General features: G+C 37.4%; 1 protein-coding gene across 1 annotated transcript; it reads left to right on the forward strand.

Moving 5' to 3' along the window:
- Nucleotides 1-2,885: 2,885 nt before the first annotated feature.
- LOC129260551 (UDP-glucuronosyltransferase 1-2-like) lies at nucleotides 2,886-16,007 on the forward strand. Its single transcript, XM_064099751.1, has 6 exons — nucleotides 2,886-3,080; nucleotides 5,709-6,625; nucleotides 8,203-8,259; nucleotides 10,319-10,481; nucleotides 12,776-12,995; nucleotides 13,533-16,007. The coding sequence occupies exons 2-6, from the start codon at nucleotides 5,762-5,764 to the stop codon at nucleotides 13,804-13,806; spliced, it is 1,578 nt and encodes a 525-aa protein (XP_063955821.1). The 5' UTR covers nucleotides 2,886-3,080; nucleotides 5,709-5,761; the 3' UTR covers nucleotides 13,807-16,007.
- The last annotated feature ends 954 nt before the right edge of the window (nucleotides 16,008-16,961 follow it).

Below are 16,961 nucleotides of genomic sequence, written 5' to 3' on the forward strand. Positions count from 1 at the left end.
AACGGTGTCGATTGAAATATCTTCATAATCTTTGAATTAAACTTGAACAAACTAAACATCTGATTTAATTCGTCATTTTTCGTGTCAAGTTGAAAATGCATCATACCTTAGGATATATGATTTGTAGATAGCCATAGCATACTGGGCAAATTTAATCAAGAGCATGACCAAAGTAAACTTCCAAGACAAATATCAAGCGTGTTTATTCCACCGTTTCGATCAAAGTCTAAGATGTATGCACTTTAACAATCTTAAAGTGAAAAGCCTATATATGTATTTATATATATATATATATATATATTTATATATATATATGTATTTATATATATATATGTATATATATATATATATACAGTGAAACCTGTCTGTAGTGACAACCCAAGGGAAACACAAAATATGGCCTTTATAGGTGCAGGTGGCTGCTATAAACAGGTTCTTATACACACAATCTTCCTCCATTGGAATCGGTTTTAGTGGTCCCTATAGGCAGGTGGCCACTATAGACAGGTGGCCACTAACACAGGTTTGACTGTATATATATATATATATATATATATATATATGTGTGTGTGTGTGTGTGTGAGGGTGTGTGTGTGTGTGTGTATATATATATATATATATATATATATATATATATATATATATATAAAGTAATCACAATTAACATGATTAAGGTTTAGTAAATGCCATGGAAATAAAATTGTAGATTTTAAAAGGAGCATAGCTCTCAAAAATGAAAGGTAAAGTCACACTCTTCGTCAGTGCCCATGATGTGACTAAAAAGATAATTCAAAATCCGTTTCTGAAACAGTCGTGAAAAACACGTCTGTTCATGGGCATACGGATTGTGAAACTCACCTTTCAAAGAATCAATGCGCTGAAGATGGAGGAAGCGCACTGTAAAAGACGCATATAAAGACGCGTTACCATGACTGCAAGATGACAATGGCGAATTTCCGGCTCCAAAACAGGAAGATCTGAAAAGGGCCTCACCGCCAACAGTCCAAGTTTAGCAGTAAAAAAGTACCTGAGTATATTAAAAATAGTCTGCTTCGGCATATGGAATAAAGTAATCACAATAAAGGTTTAGTAAATGCCGCGGAAATAAAATCTTTGATTTTAAATGGAGCATAGCTCTCAAAAATGAAAAATGTGACTTTACCTTTCATTTTTGAGAGCTATGCTCCTTTTAAAATCTGCGATTTTATTTCCACGGCATTTACTAAACCTTAATTGTGATTACTTTATTCCATATGCCGAAGCAGACTATTTTTATTTTACTCAGGTACTTTTTATTTTATATATATATATATATATATATATATATATATATACACACACACACACACACACACACACATATATATATATACAGTGCGTCCCACAAAAAACGAAACCGAGATTTATCGATGATTTATCATAACTTAATCACAAATACAATAGACAAGTGACCTACCATTGTAAAGTTTAGAATCCCCTCTTTCATCTGAAATTACTTAGATTATCCCTCATTTACGCACGAGTGAGCAAAAACAATTTGAAGAAAGGATACCAAAAACTCGTTTGGCGGGGGGTATCTGAATAAAAAATAAAAACATTCCTACAAAGTTCAATATCTGCTCTTTTATTTGATACCTTAATCACATAAATGGTCAAGAAGTAAAAAAAGTTCTGTTCCCTTGAAACAATGCTTGTATTTCCATAATTACATTAAATAAACGTGTTTTCCCACATAAGACTTAATGCATGGCTGATCGTCAACAAAACGGAGTGTCGAGTGACTCGGAACGCTAGCCTGTAAAACCTCTTCATTTTATGAAATTATTGTAATTAAAGCTTTATTTCAAATAAACAGAACTTTGTTATTTCTTGACCATTTTCTGTAATTGAGGTATCAAATTTAAGAGCAGATATTGAACTTTTTTAAAATGTGGTTTTCTTTTTAAAACCCAAATACATGCCGCTATAAGTGACTTTTTTGGTATCCCCTCTTCAAATTGTTTTTGCTCACTCATGTGTGAATGAGAAATAATCTAAGTAATTTCAGATGAAAGAGGAAATCCTAAGCTTTACAATGGTAGGGCACTTGACTATTGTATTTGTGATTAAGTTATGATCAATCATCGATAAATCTCGGTGTCGTTTTTTCTGGGACGCACTGTATATATATATATATATATATATACTTGTAAATAATTCAGCATCAACGCAAGACGTAGCTTCCATGTATCTCTTTATTACAAGCTTTCGGCCAATGGGGCCTTCATCAGGCCTATAATGCATTGAAACAAACAGAACAAACCATACAAATAAGGTCGAAATAACAAAGTGAATGTGTAACAAAGGGTACAGAACAGAAGGGTTACACTAAGATAACAAAAATAACAGAAATTAACAACAGAGGGGGTTGAGTACAGAACAGAAGGATTATAGTAAGATAACAAAAAATAACAACAGAGGGGGTAATGACTTGAACGAGATGGTGGAATACAATAGAAACGATTGGGAAACTTAAGTGTGTGAAAGGACAAGGTATTTACCGGCATTGAAATTAACTTGGGATTCTGTTCATCAGGAGGAGTAGTGAGTCTTGTGCAGGTAATACTGTGAAAAAATGAGGATAATGTTTCAAGTAAAATGATAACTCCTTTCAATATTGTATCTTGTATTTGGGTACATAACTATATTGATCCGTTTACATAGTATTCAAGTAACTGGTGATACAAGTTGTAGTTTGAGACATAAAAGGGTACATTGTCATGATGCTGAATTATTTACAAGTGTACATAGAACATGACGCGCTGTAATACACGTTATGCAAAGGGCCCTCTTCTTTTGTTTTATATATATATATATATATATATATATATATATCGATGAGATTTATCGATGAGGGGGTTATCATTCTACCCATACAACGTGATCAGAGTGGTACCGATCAGAGTTCACCCCCAATACAATGCTCAAAAGAATGTTCCGAAACTTAAAGGCTAATAAGAAATATACCCGTGCAGTGAGAGCTACAAAGCAAGATCAGAGATCGTATTTTATATTTAGGCGTACGGTGAGCATGGTGCATGGTGAGTATCATTCCTTAATTATTATTAATTAGTCTAATAATTAGTCTATTTTCGAAAGAAGTTTACATTATACGACTTTTCTTTACATAAGCATGATGAAGTTAATAGGAAGTTTTCACAACCTCAACGGGGACAGTAAAATACGGTATGCAAAATTCAAAGAGCTCCCATGAGAGCGGATGGCCGATGTATAGAGAGTTTTTTTTCAACGCAATGTAAAGCGGATTCAAGAACATATTGAAAATGCCCGTCAAAATATTGACAAAGAACAGCTGTGGGGTCTTTATCGAAAATAGATGAACCAGAACAGCAGTTTCTTCCAAAGTTTCAGAGGTGACGATATTAACTGAAAATATATGTCGTTTGTCGACTCCACGGGACGAAACTCATGCTGCTTTGATTCACCAATTTCGACAAAGACTTCTTGGTTGTTCTTTGTCATGAAGGGCATTTAACAATACATTTTCTATGTTCTTTCATCCGTTTTAAGTCCGAAAACTCTCATAGTCCAGATTGGAGGTTGATGTATGGAAGCTCTCTTTCCCCAAGCTGTATAATAATTATATAGAGCTGTATTAAACTGTATATAGGGTCTGAATATGGACTACCAGCCGTATAATTTACTTTATTCCTTACCTGTTATTACTGTATCTTAATTGACCTCTTCATCTCATGTTATATGTATTTGTATGCATTATGTACTTTGTATTTTTTATTTTATATTCGGAAATAAGACAAGCTCCTAATCCCTAACCCAGTAGCTGATGAGTGTAGCAAGTTGCCCCCAAATAGTAATGAGCTGAAAAGAAGGTGTATCGGGAGTGGCGGCAGATTTTACCAGCTCCGACCAGCATGACCATGCAGAAAAAAGTTTTATGTCATCAAATTTTAAATAAAACATTACTCTACAGACGTGAACCTACTCTAATTTAATGCTCGAATGTGACGTGTACTTTTATGCTTATTTATTATACACTTCAGGGGGGACGGGTTATAGTAATAGCGTGTTGGAAAGAAAGGACAAGGCCAGTACCGTCATTTTCCTGCGCGAAGTGCGGAAGCAAAGCTATATCGGAAATTATAAGGAGATAGAAGAAATATTGTTTAGGTTTTTATTCTAAGAAAAGAGAGTCCCTAAATGGGGGGGGGGGGGTGTCACTCCCAACGGCTCGGCTCTGCACTCGCGTCCAGAAAAAAAAGCCTCGAAAGGATCCCGATATAGAGTGGTACATTAAAGTGTTGCTTTATTTTTCATAACCATGGCCGCGACAATCACCGCTTAGAGGCCTTCTCTCACGCCATATACGGTTGCACATTGGTTGCGAATTGCTTTTCTTAGGAGTATTATTTAACGTTTGTTCTGCAGGAATATTATTTATGGATCATCCGTCTTTTTGTGAGCTTCTTTTGGTAGTAATTGTTAACGTATAAAGTGAGAAGGACACATTATAATTCACTCCTCTAAAATACACTTCTGCTTTCAGTTTTGGGGCGTTGTTTACGCATCCGAAACTGGCTTTTTGCCAAGGTGGGCACCAATGTGCCTAATTCTTTACACCGGGACAGCTAGTGTATCAGGCTGGTGCGCACACCACGGGGGATGAGGTAACCGCCTTTTGTGATTTTTCAAGAAGTAAAGAAAGTAAGACGGGTACGAGGAAGGTTGTGCTCTATATTACCTTACGTGCTCTTGAAGTGAAAAAATACGTCAAATGTAGATCACCTCCTCCGTGAAAAATATCCTGATGGCCGTATTCTAATACAGTTGCGTACCTTTTATACTCATCACTAGCGTACCTACGGGGGGAGGGGGCAGGGGGGGGGGCACTCTGCCCCCCCCCCTGACGAGCCACAACCCATACAAAATACATATCACTGCCCCCCCTGACGAGCTTGAAAGACCTTTTATGCCCCCCCCCCCTGACGAGCTTGAAGACCTTTTTTTTTTTTTTTTCAACTACCATTCATGGACAAAGGTCATTTACAAGCGTTTTTCTTTCCGGCACGATGTTTCATATAGATCAGTTGGCCTATATGCAGTTAGGTGAAGAGAGTCACCGCCCCCTCCCCCTACTCGAAGCGCAACAACAACTTTGAGCAATTCCCTAATAATGAGAGTAAAATGGCATCTGAGATATGGAAGGGTGGAGAGGGGGTATGTGGGATATCGACCACAATCTTTTATTTTTCAAGTAATCATGGGAAAGGTAGTTAAAATTAACCTGAACTATATTATGTGGATAAAAATGTATTTTGATTTTTTTTCATAAGTTTCAAGAATTTATATTTGATTTACTAAATACCCAAACAAGAACATTAGCGGATGTGGCGTTTATAAAAAAAAATAACAACGACTGCTGTATAGAAACTGTTTTCACGGTTGTGTGAAGGTGTAGGGAGTGAAAGTGTGAAAGTATGAGGGTGGAATCTCTCAACCTTGACTGTGTACCTAATAATATACTCTTTCGTATCGCTCAACATAGTTTTCATTTTATACCCTGGCAAGCTATCCATTATTCGTCGGAGGAAAATAATATGATGAATATTGGCATATAATCCACCCCACCGTACATTTTTACCCAGCTTGGCGGGAATGAATTTTCTTTGAAATATGTTTTCATTTAACAGAGGCTGACGCATGACCGATCTTCGACAATTAGCTGAATCAATCCTCTCTCGTGATGAAGTCCTTGATTAGGCATATGTTGATGGCCCTAACGGTCATCTGCGTCGGGTTCACATCGTCGGCAAATGGTGCAGACATCCTCATTTCTCTCATACTTCCCAAAGCTAATAGTCATACAAAAAGTATTTCCGCCATGGCAGGAGCACTGACCCGACACGGCCACAACGTCACCATTCTCACCGCGTCCAACGTGGGCACAAAGGGATTCAAGGGAAACACCTACAACACCGCCCTTCAGTACAAATTCATCCCTTCTGCAGAAATGGATGAAACACAAGAAAGAGTGAGAAACGGTGCATTTGAGAATAGCCCGTTGAATAATGTCATAAATATGAAGAAGATATTCCAACTACTACGGCAAGCGTGTCGGTATCTCTTCGAAGACTCCGCGACTCTGGCTTTGCTCAAGGAATCTCACTTTGATATCCTGATCGGAGATGTCTTTGACGGATGTGATGCAGTCCTGAGTAGTTACCTCGAGATTCCGCACATTGCCGTGACGACATCGATGAGGTATCCTTTCTTCCACGAGCACCTGTACGGAATCCCCGCACCTTCGTCCTACGTACCGCTGGGAGTCTTCTCACTATCAGACAAGATGACCTTCCTGGAGCGGGTGGTGTCCTTCATGGAGCACAATCTTGTCATTCCCTTGGCGGGATGGTCTCACCTCGGGGCTATGGATGAGATGAAGAATCGATATGGTATTGCTCCAGGTCGAAGTGTCCAGGAACTCATAGGCGATGCAGAGCTGTGGTTGTGTGTGACGAACTTCGCCTTCGATTTCCCTCATCCTATAGCACCCAACTGGGTGGCGATCGGCAATATTGCTGATGTTCCAGCAAAACCACTCGATGAGGTAATTTCAATTGCCACCCTAATGATACTAATGATGACACTGAATTAAATTTTCACAATACAGCCACATTGAATCAGCCGGGTTATCACTTGAGATATTAGTTTCTTTCAATCTTTAGAAACGAAACATATTTATATAAAAGTAACAGTTAACACGATAAATTGTTGTCATGTTATTTATATCTTTATTTAAACAAATCAAATAAAAATGCACAAAGAAGTTCTGTAAGCTCTGTAAAGAGCGCAGCTCCAGAACACAATGTATATAGTACAACGAAGAAAAACATAGACAAAAAGTATACATACATATATATGTATATATATATATATATATATACAGTGCGTCCCAGAAAAACGAAACCGAGATTAAGCGATGATTTATCATACCTTAATCACAAATACAATAAACAAATGACCTACCAAAATGTGAAGCTTAGAATCTCCTCTCTCATCTGATATTACTTCCTCATTCACGCATGAGTGAGCAAAAACAATTTGAAGAAAGTATACCAAAAACTCATTTGGCGGGGGGGTATCTGAATTTTAAAAAGAAAATCACATGCCTAAAAAGTTCAATATCTGCTCTTTTATTTGATACCTTAATCACAAAAAATGGTCAAGAACTAAAAAGTTATGTTCCCTCGAAACAATGCTTGTATTTCCATAATTTCATTAAATAAACGTGTTTTCACCGGTTTCCCACAGAAGCTATCGTGGTTAACAAAAGACTTAATGCATGGCTGACCGTCAACAAAACAATAACCAGAACTTTGTTATTTCTTAACCATTTTCTGTAATTCAGGTATCAAATGAGAGAGGAGATATTGAACTTTTTAAAAATGTGGATTTCTTTTTTTAAACCCGGATACAGCCCGCCAAATGACTTTTTGGTAGCCCCTCTTCAAATTGTTTTTGCTCACTCATGCGTGAATAAGAAATAATCTAAGTAATTTCAGATGAAAGAGGGGATTCTGAGCTTTACAATGGTAGGTCATTTGTCCATTGTATTTGTGATTAAGTTATGATAAATCATCGATAAATCTCGGTTTCGTTTTTTGTGGGAAGCACTGTGTATATATTTATATATGATGTTGCTTTTCTTGGCAATGCCCTCCGTTCAGTTAATTTATCTTCTTTTTGTTATAAATGTCATTGAATATATTGTTTTGAATATGTACTATTACTTTGATTATATATTTATTTTTTCCCCCTTCCACAGGGTTCTTTATTTTCAAAAAGGCATGGTATAAACATTTACAATTTTTCCGACAAACATTAAATAAACATGGTATATACATAATTCATAATAAAAATACATAGACATGTAGTTAAACTGACTTATTGTACAATCAAGTTGTCACAGCCAAAGCAAATTTGGCAAGAAAAAAGGGGTATGATACATATAACTAAGAATAAACACTGCATGGTAATAATTGTGTTAATGTGACAGATTATATTGGTTTATTTTGTTGAACGGAAATAGATAAATCTAAATCTATAAAGTACATCTTGGCGAGGTACAGTTATGCACTTAGCGCTAACAAAGTTTATAATCATACTTCATCTCTTTCATTGAAGGAATACGAAGACTTTGTCGAGGGGTCACGGGAACATGGTTTCATCATATTCTCATTGGTAAGATTGTACGAAGAATCCAAAATAAAATATGAAAATGGTGTCAATTCTTGACTTGCTCCAATAATTGTGAGTTGTTCAATATTGATAAAAGAACTGTTGGTAAAATGTTGGATTTGTTTCAATATTGAGCTAAATTAATTTGCATGCACTACCAACACATGACCAATTAAATGTGACTAAAAAAATTGTCAAATATGACTAAAGGTACCAAACCAACCCCTACATCTCATGTACCTTGGTTCATATTCTAAGAGTATATGTCAATAAATTTTCAATCGTCAAAAGGCAGTCTTAGAATATACGACTGCAGTTGATGTGATTGATACCAAAATATATTCCATCCGAATTTTCACCAACAAATTTACAAAGTAAGGCAAAATATGAGATAACATAAACATGATAATGAAATTACAATATTATGTCATACTTCCTCATAATTATGAAGCGGCCCAGTGAATTAGTCTCCGGTCTTTGAAACACAGGGTTTTTATGCTATGTGTTTTTCAATGTATTATACAATAATTGTATATATATTGTATGGAAGCTTAAACGTGCCACCAGGATGTTCATTATCATCTCGTCATGTCTATATACATCTTTTAGGGGAAAGGATGAGATGACGAAATCTTGGATCTCGTCATGTCTATATCCTGTGGGAGAGATGATCAGATAACAAGATCTTAGATCTCGTCATGTCTACATCCATGTGAGAGATGATCAGATGACAAGATCTCGGATCTCGTCATGTCTATATCCCGTGGGCGCATACATTCGTAATTCCGAAGCTTCGTTATTCCGAAGGTTCGGATATTCCGAATGTTCGTTATTCCGAAGGTTCATATTTCCGAAGATTCGTAATTCCGAAGGTTCGTTAGTCCGAAAACGAAATGAGGTTCGTAATTCCGAAGGTTCGTTAGTCCGAAAACGGAGTGAGGTTCGTAATTTCGAAGGTTCGTTAATCCGAAAAAGAAATAAGGTTCGTAATTCCGAAGGTTCGTTAGTCCGAAAACTAAATGATTAACTAACCATATTTCGTTTTCGGACTAACGAACCTTCGGAACAACGAACCTTATTTCGTTTTCGGATTAACGAACCTTCGGAACAACGAACCTTATTTCGTTTTCGGATTAACGAACCTTCGGAACATCGAACCTTATTTCGTTTTCGGATTATCGAACCTTCGGAATAACGCCACAAATGTTCGGATTAACGAACCCTTTTACGTTTTCGGATTAACGAACATCGAGGTATAGGCAATTTGCGTGTTTCGGAATTACGAACCTTCGGAATGAAGAACCTTCGGAATTACGAAGTGTAACCCCCGTGGGAGAGAAGATCAGATGACAAGAACTTAGATCTCGTCATGTCTACATCCTGTAGAAGCGATGATGAGATGACGAGATTTTAGATCTCGTCATGGTTATATCCCGTGGGAGAGATGGTGACATGACAAGATCTCGGATCCAAGATCTTATAATCGGATCATCTTTCCCACGGGATGACATGACTAGATTCGAAATCTTGTCATCTGATCATCTCTCTCACAGAATATATGTTGACGTTACGAGATCAGAGATCTTGTCATCTGATCATCTCTTCTAGAAGATGTAGATCGGAGATCTTGTCATCTCATCATCTCTTCTACAGGATGTATACATGACGAGATCTAAGATCTTGTTATCTGATCATCTCTCCCACGGGATGTAGACATGACGAGATGATTATATGAACATCTGGGTGGCACTTTTAAGCTTCCATACTCTTGTTATTTTGTTCAGTTCCTTTATTGCTGTGCGTTCAATAATGTGTTGAATGAATAACCTCTTCTGGGCTCCGTAGCACAAAGGTTAGCGATTTGCCTCTAATTTGAAAAAACTCTTTTGATTGGCTTCTCTAGTCAGTCTACTGTGCAAAATTGTGCATCTCGATCCCGGATCTCCATAGGCCATTTCATTTCACGATTAATCGCTTTTGTGCTAGGGGGTCCACATTACTTATAACCAACTCCTTGCTTATGTGAATATCTCCGCTACATTATGCTTTCAAACACATACAGGGTAACAACCACAGCATAATGCCGTCACACATGACAGAGATCTTTGCACGAGTCTTCAGCGAGCTTCCCCAGAGAGTCATCTGGCGGTATACCGGACCACGCCCTCGTTTCCTTGGTAACAACACCAAACTGGTAGAATGGATGCCTCAAAATGACCTCCTGGGTATGTCAAACTAGATACTAGTTGCATGGCCCTGGGAAGCGGGGGTGCTGAAGCACCCCAAGATTTTCCTTGGGGTGCTGCGTGTGTTAATTAGGCAGCACCCCCTGCAACTCTGGTAGGTGTGGCAAAATGTAGAAATATAAGCAAAGTGACCTACATTTTGTAGTGAAACCATTTTATTTTTGCTTGTCAAATTATTTGCATCACCACCCCCTGTAAAACAAAATCGTTCCCAGGGCCCTGGCTGGTCGGCATCGGTTTCAATGAGCATATAAGGTAAAATATACATTTTAAGTATAGGCATAGGAAAAGTGTCAACCCAAATCTAATGACAGTTAAGGAACGTGCGACTTGGGGGTCGGGGGAGGGGTCAGTGTATCTTTACCTCCCTTTCTCGCTTTGTACCCCTACTAAAATACCTTACATAGCTTTTTGGAAGGGAATTGGGATGTTCTGGCGGATTTCTTTCTCATTACATTAACTTTTCTTCCTCCATTTTAATACTATAGTACCCAAAATATACCTTTTAGTAAGCATTGTAGAAATTCCAACTGGATCAAAATGTGTTCATATACAATTTTCCAATTAATGTGCTAATATGAGAAGAAAAACAAAAGAAAGAAAAATATCACCACGTAACGTTTACCCACTGCAAAAACTCCGGTGTTGATTTAACACCAGCCCGGAATCTATATGTCCACACCAGAGAAGTATTGAAACAACACCAGTTTGGACTCAGATGCTGTTTTAATACTAATCGGTGTTGTGTAAACACCTATCTGGTCAGTGGCGTACCGTGGGTCACGGCATTGGGGGGGGGGCACCAGCAAAAATTTTGAGTCACTTAGTGAGTGCGCAAAGCGCGCTCAGTTGCCAGGTATACTGACCTAATAGAGGCATTTTAAGGACAGTGCCATTAAACGGATATGTATCTCACTGATCACATAATGCGAGCGCGAAGCGCGAGCTGAAAATTTTTTGATATTCAGACCTAAAAAGGGACATTATAAGCAAATTTTCGTAATCATGATACGTACCTGTCTCGCTAAACAAACAATGCGAGTGCGTAGCGCGAGCTGAAATTTTTGTATATATTGACCCCAAACAGGGACATTTAAGACTATACATATCTCACCATAGTCATCTAATGCGAGTGCCATACGCTTGCTGATTTTGTTAGAATTATATACATCTAAACACATGAAGCACTTGTGGTCATTGTAATCATGATTAAATATGCATCTCACTAATCAAATATTGCGAGCGCGAAGCGCGAGCTGAAAATTTAGGAAATTCAGATCTAATGAAGGACATTTTTAAGGCTTGTTTGTAGGAATTCTCAAAGACCATACGTATTTCACTAACCAAATGATGCGAGCGCGAAACGTGAGCTGGAATTTTTGTATATATTGACCCATGCAAACAGGGATATTTTAAGGACTATTTTTAAAGGAACCATTAAGAGTACACATACTTTTTGTAGTCATTGTAATCATGATTATCATACGCATCTCACTAGTCAAATATTGCGAGCGCGAAGCGCGTGCTGAAAATTTAGGAAATTCAGACCTGAAGAATTCACGTAGGCCATGCGTATTTCACTGACCAAATGATGCCAGCGCAAGCTAAAAATTTTTTATATTCAGATCAGAAAAAGGGACATTTTAAGGACTGATTTTAGGAATTCATGAAGAGCAGACATATCTCACTAAGCCACTAATGCGATTGTAAGCACGGACAGGAAATATTTTATATTAAGACGTTAAAATGATATGTCATTAAATAAAACAATAATAATTCAAAGTGCGTGGAAATATTTTTGGTGTATATTGACTTGAAAACGGGAGGTTTTAGTACAACAGGATTATATATCTCGTTAAACAGACAATGCGAGCACCAGGAACAATGAAGACATAGGCCCTGAGTATATTGTGTTTCATGAAGTTATATTTTTTATTTTTATGTAATGTAACATAACATAATTATAATAAAATATAATGAACTATAATTTCTTCTTTCCCAATACGTTTCTCTCACTTTCTCCCTCTTTTTCTCCTTTTCCCCGTTTTTTTTTGGCCAGCCGATTGGGGGGGGGGGGCACGTGCCCCGCATGCCCCCCCCCCCCCGTAGTTACGCCACTGTATCTGGTGTTAGACCAAAACGAAATTGGTGTCGTTTAACACTTCTCTGGTGTGGACATATATAGATTCCGGGCTGGTGTTAAATCAACACCAGAGTTTTTGCAGTGCACCTTTATAAAGTATATTATCGTTTGGTATGATTGAATAATGTAGGTCACCAGAAAGCACGACTTATGGTATACCACGGAGGTCTAACTGGGATTTTTGAAGCCATTAACCACGGTGTACCGATGGTTGTAATGCCATTGTTAGGTGACCAGGAAGCCAACGCTGTTAAGGTCAAAGCCAAGGGCATGGGAAGACTTCTCCCAAAAGACTCCATCACATACGAGACCGTAAAGGAAGCGATTACGGATGTACTTGAAAATCCACGGTAAGGTTATCACAATAACGCACTGGCGCATTATAGATGCGCGGGGGGGGGGGTTACTGGGGGCCATGCCACCCACCTTCCCGGGTCCACGACAAAGAAACACGAAAGGAAATAAGATATTATTTTACGAGGTGTATTTTCAAAATCTATCACAAAAAATATTTTTGTATTTTAAAAATGTCAATAATTTTGCCCGCTCGCTTTACTCATTCGTGACTTTTAAGAAAGTGTATCCTGTGCACTATAATTCTTCCCTTCGAAGTTTTGTTTTGGGGTAATTGTGCTACATATAAACATAATAAGAACATTAATGAGTCGTCGCAAGAAACTTGTACTCTCCAAATTGCAAATAAAGCGTATACAGGGCATTCAACGCAATTTGTATTTTGGCAAATGACTTGTGTTTTATTTTGGGATTGAACGTAATTGAACGTAATGAACGCAGCACCCCAGAAAAATCTTGGGGTCATGAAACATAGACAAGAATGATTTATGAATAAAAAGCAATAAGGATACATTCGCTTTCATTTTTTTTAGGTACAGCGAAAATATTCGCAAATCTTCAAGGATTTACAGAGACATGCAGTCTGACCCAGATGATGTAGCGGTCTACTGGGTTGAACACATTCTCAAATTTGGAGGGTCACACCTGAGATCCAGAGCCTTGGAGCTCAACTTCATTCAGCTTCATTCCATCGACGTCCTCGCTTTCATCGTTGGGATCGTACTCGTTGTCGTCTTCCTTCTCTTTTCATGTTGTAAACGATGTGTTTCACGATGCTTGAAAACTAAAAAATCCAAAATGGAGTGATTCTCAGTAGTCCCTGATGATGGTGAGAAAACGGTGAAAAAAGTTTAAAGTCGACGGACAAAAATGAAAACTTAGAAAACAATCGAGACACGTTTTCTTTTTTTAATTCCTGTTTTCATTTGAATTATTTTCAAATCTATTTCAAAGTCTTGAAGGGTTGATAGATCAGATTACGCTCATAATTATTGCCGTGTGTGTCCAGATCTTTTCATTCGTCTCTTCCTGCTATTTCTACCAAGAATAATAAGAAGAAAAGAGAAGAAGAAAGCAAGAAGAATATAACGAAAAGGTAGTAGACAGAGATGAAGAATATGAAAATGAAGCGAGTTGTTATTAAATGAATCGAGATAGTATTAACAAGACCAGGGCCATATAGGGGCCTAAACTAGTACTTTTTGATTGATTCACTTGTACCACTTTCATACTGTCAGTCGAAGTGGGGTTACTCCACTTTTGAGGGCATTATGAAAATTATAGGAATTTCGATCTGGATTCAAAGCGGAGTACTTAACCCACTTCGAGAAGAGGATTACAAAACGGAGTTAGTCCGCACCGGATGTGCGGTATCGTCTATCTCGGGAGATTCCGCGCGCCACACATATTTTGGCGACTGCGGATGCGGGATACACCCAACGAATTGTGGATACACCGCTGCTGCCAGTTTGAAAAGTGGTTGTAATGTCGGTCCGCTGTACAAGCGTATCAACTCAATCCGGAGTTACTCTGGAGTAACTCCACTACTTCGCCTTCAGTTTGAAAACAGCCTTGGATGTTCGAAGATTTTGATATCTATACGTGTTGTAAAACATTCCACTTGATATTCCAACTCGAAGTAATTTTGTACAATGGAAACCTTAACAAAATGTCTCATGGGGTTTATTTCCAATTGGTCTAATGCCAATCCGTCTAATTACCAACTCGTCTACTATCATAATTTGGTCTATCATCCATTCGTCCAATATCCACATAGTCTAATTTCCATTTTGTCCTTCTCACTGTTTCGTCTAATAATCAATTTGTCCAGTAGCCATTTAGTCCATATACCACTTTGGTCTAATTAGACTGACTGTTATTGGGCAAAATAAATGAAAATAAAACGGATAGACCAATTAACTGGTTATGAGACGAAATGGTCATACGAACTGGTGATTAGACGAAGTGATGATTGGACCAAATGGTTATTGGACCCTTGTTCGACGAAATGTTGATGGACAGAATGGCATTAGACTAAATGAAAGTAGACCATGTGGTGAGTGGACGAGTTGACAGTAGACGAATTGGCAATCTACCTCTCATGGTTAGGGTTTATAGATTAAGATTAGTCTCGGCCGGGCACTTTTTATTCCGTTAAATGAATTTCTATTCTGGAAAAAGAGGGGGAATCAAAGTGAGTATATGTGTGCGTATGTGCATGGGCGGAAATCCCAGGGGGGACAGGGGGACGAGTCCCCCTTACCCAAAATAGTAGGGGGCACAATGGAAAGAAATACATAATTCAAAATCGAAATAAAACGTATTTTGGACGAGATGACCTTATTTTTTGGGTAATAACCTTTCTTTTTCCTTTATTTTTTGCTTGTCATTTATTTTGGTCGAAATGACCTTACATTGGGGTGATAACCTTTTTTTGCTTGTCAAATTTTCCGGCCCCTGGTTCCCCCTACCTTTGGGTTGAGGTTTCCGCCCTTGCTTATGTGGGTGTGTGTGGTGTATTTGCGGGTGTGTGTGAAGGGTTTGCGTATGAGGGGGGGGGGGGCAAATCCATCCCAAAATTTACACAAATAAATATACCCTTTTTGTTAACTACAGATATGCAATAGTTATAATTTCCTTTCCTTAAAAATATGTTATATTAATTTTCTTAATTCAGTACTTTATACTTATTTTCTTTCGTATTTTTTTCTCATTTTAACATTTTTTTCGAGTCCGAATATTACTGCTAGTAGAGTTAAGTAATAATCAGATAACTATATACGTATCTCATTACGTTGTCGATTGAAATATCTTCATAATCTTTGAATTAAACTTGAACTAAACATTTGATTTATATCGTCATTTTACATTTAAAAAATGTATTTCATTCTTAAAGTCGTGTCGAATCGAAAATGCATTATACCTTAGGATATATGATTTGTAGATAGCATATACTGGGCAAATATGATCAAGAGCATGACCAAAGTAAACTTCCAAGACAAATGTTATCAAGCGTGTTTGTTCCACCGTTTCGATCAAAGTCTAAGATGTATGTACTTTAACAATCTTAAAGTGAAAAGGTATAGGCCTATGTTATATATATATATATATATATATATATATATATATATATATATATATATATATATATATATATATATATACAGTGCGTATCCAAAAAATTCTACACTTTGAAAAAATCCTGTAAAATTATACATTTGTAATATCCTGAAAATTTTTCCACATTTTAACATTGGTACAGATCCTTTTAAGCAAATGACGATATAACTGTCGAAAAATATTTCCGCTTGAGTGAGCACCACTTACTATTGAAAATTTGGTGAAAAATGATTTGCGCAGAACTTTGAAATAGTTTTGTAAATAAAAGATGACCTTAATCATGAAGAAAACGTGGAATTTAGCTAGTAAATTGATTTGAAGATATATTTTACCTTTTTAAACTTGTTTCCTTGCCCAAAAGACTTCGAAGAGTGCATTGCGCCCCACCCCACTCCCCCACACCCCTAGGCCATCGAGACGATATTTGCTCTACACTGAGCTGTGATTTACATGAAATGGCTTAGGCTTGATTTTAATTTTGTTAATCATTGTCAAGCTTGGAAAAAGTGTGGAGAAACAAGTATTAAATGAAAAATGAAATGTAAATCCACTTTAAAATAATGACAAAAACTCAGTGAAAAAATGCTGGAGATGTCTGATATAAACTTTTGTTCAGGTTCATTTATGTCCTCAGATCCAGCTGGAACAAAAAGGGTAAAGGTTGTGCTATCTAAATGTTTATTTCAATTTGGGTGGCAAAATTGTTACAAAATGCTTGAATGTATCCGTTTTATTTCAATTGACTAAAAGTGCAAGGGAAATGTATGAGAAATGTTTCGCAGGGTAAGTTTGATTTCGCCCTTTCCCCTTGACACAGCGTGAAAACGAGCATTTCTGCGCAA

The sequence above is a fragment of the Lytechinus pictus genome, chromosome 5, assembly GCF_037042905.1.
Source record: "Lytechinus pictus isolate F3 Inbred chromosome 5, Lp3.0, whole genome shotgun sequence".
Taxonomy (NCBI): Eukaryota; Metazoa; Echinodermata; class Echinoidea; order Temnopleuroida; family Toxopneustidae; genus Lytechinus; species Lytechinus pictus.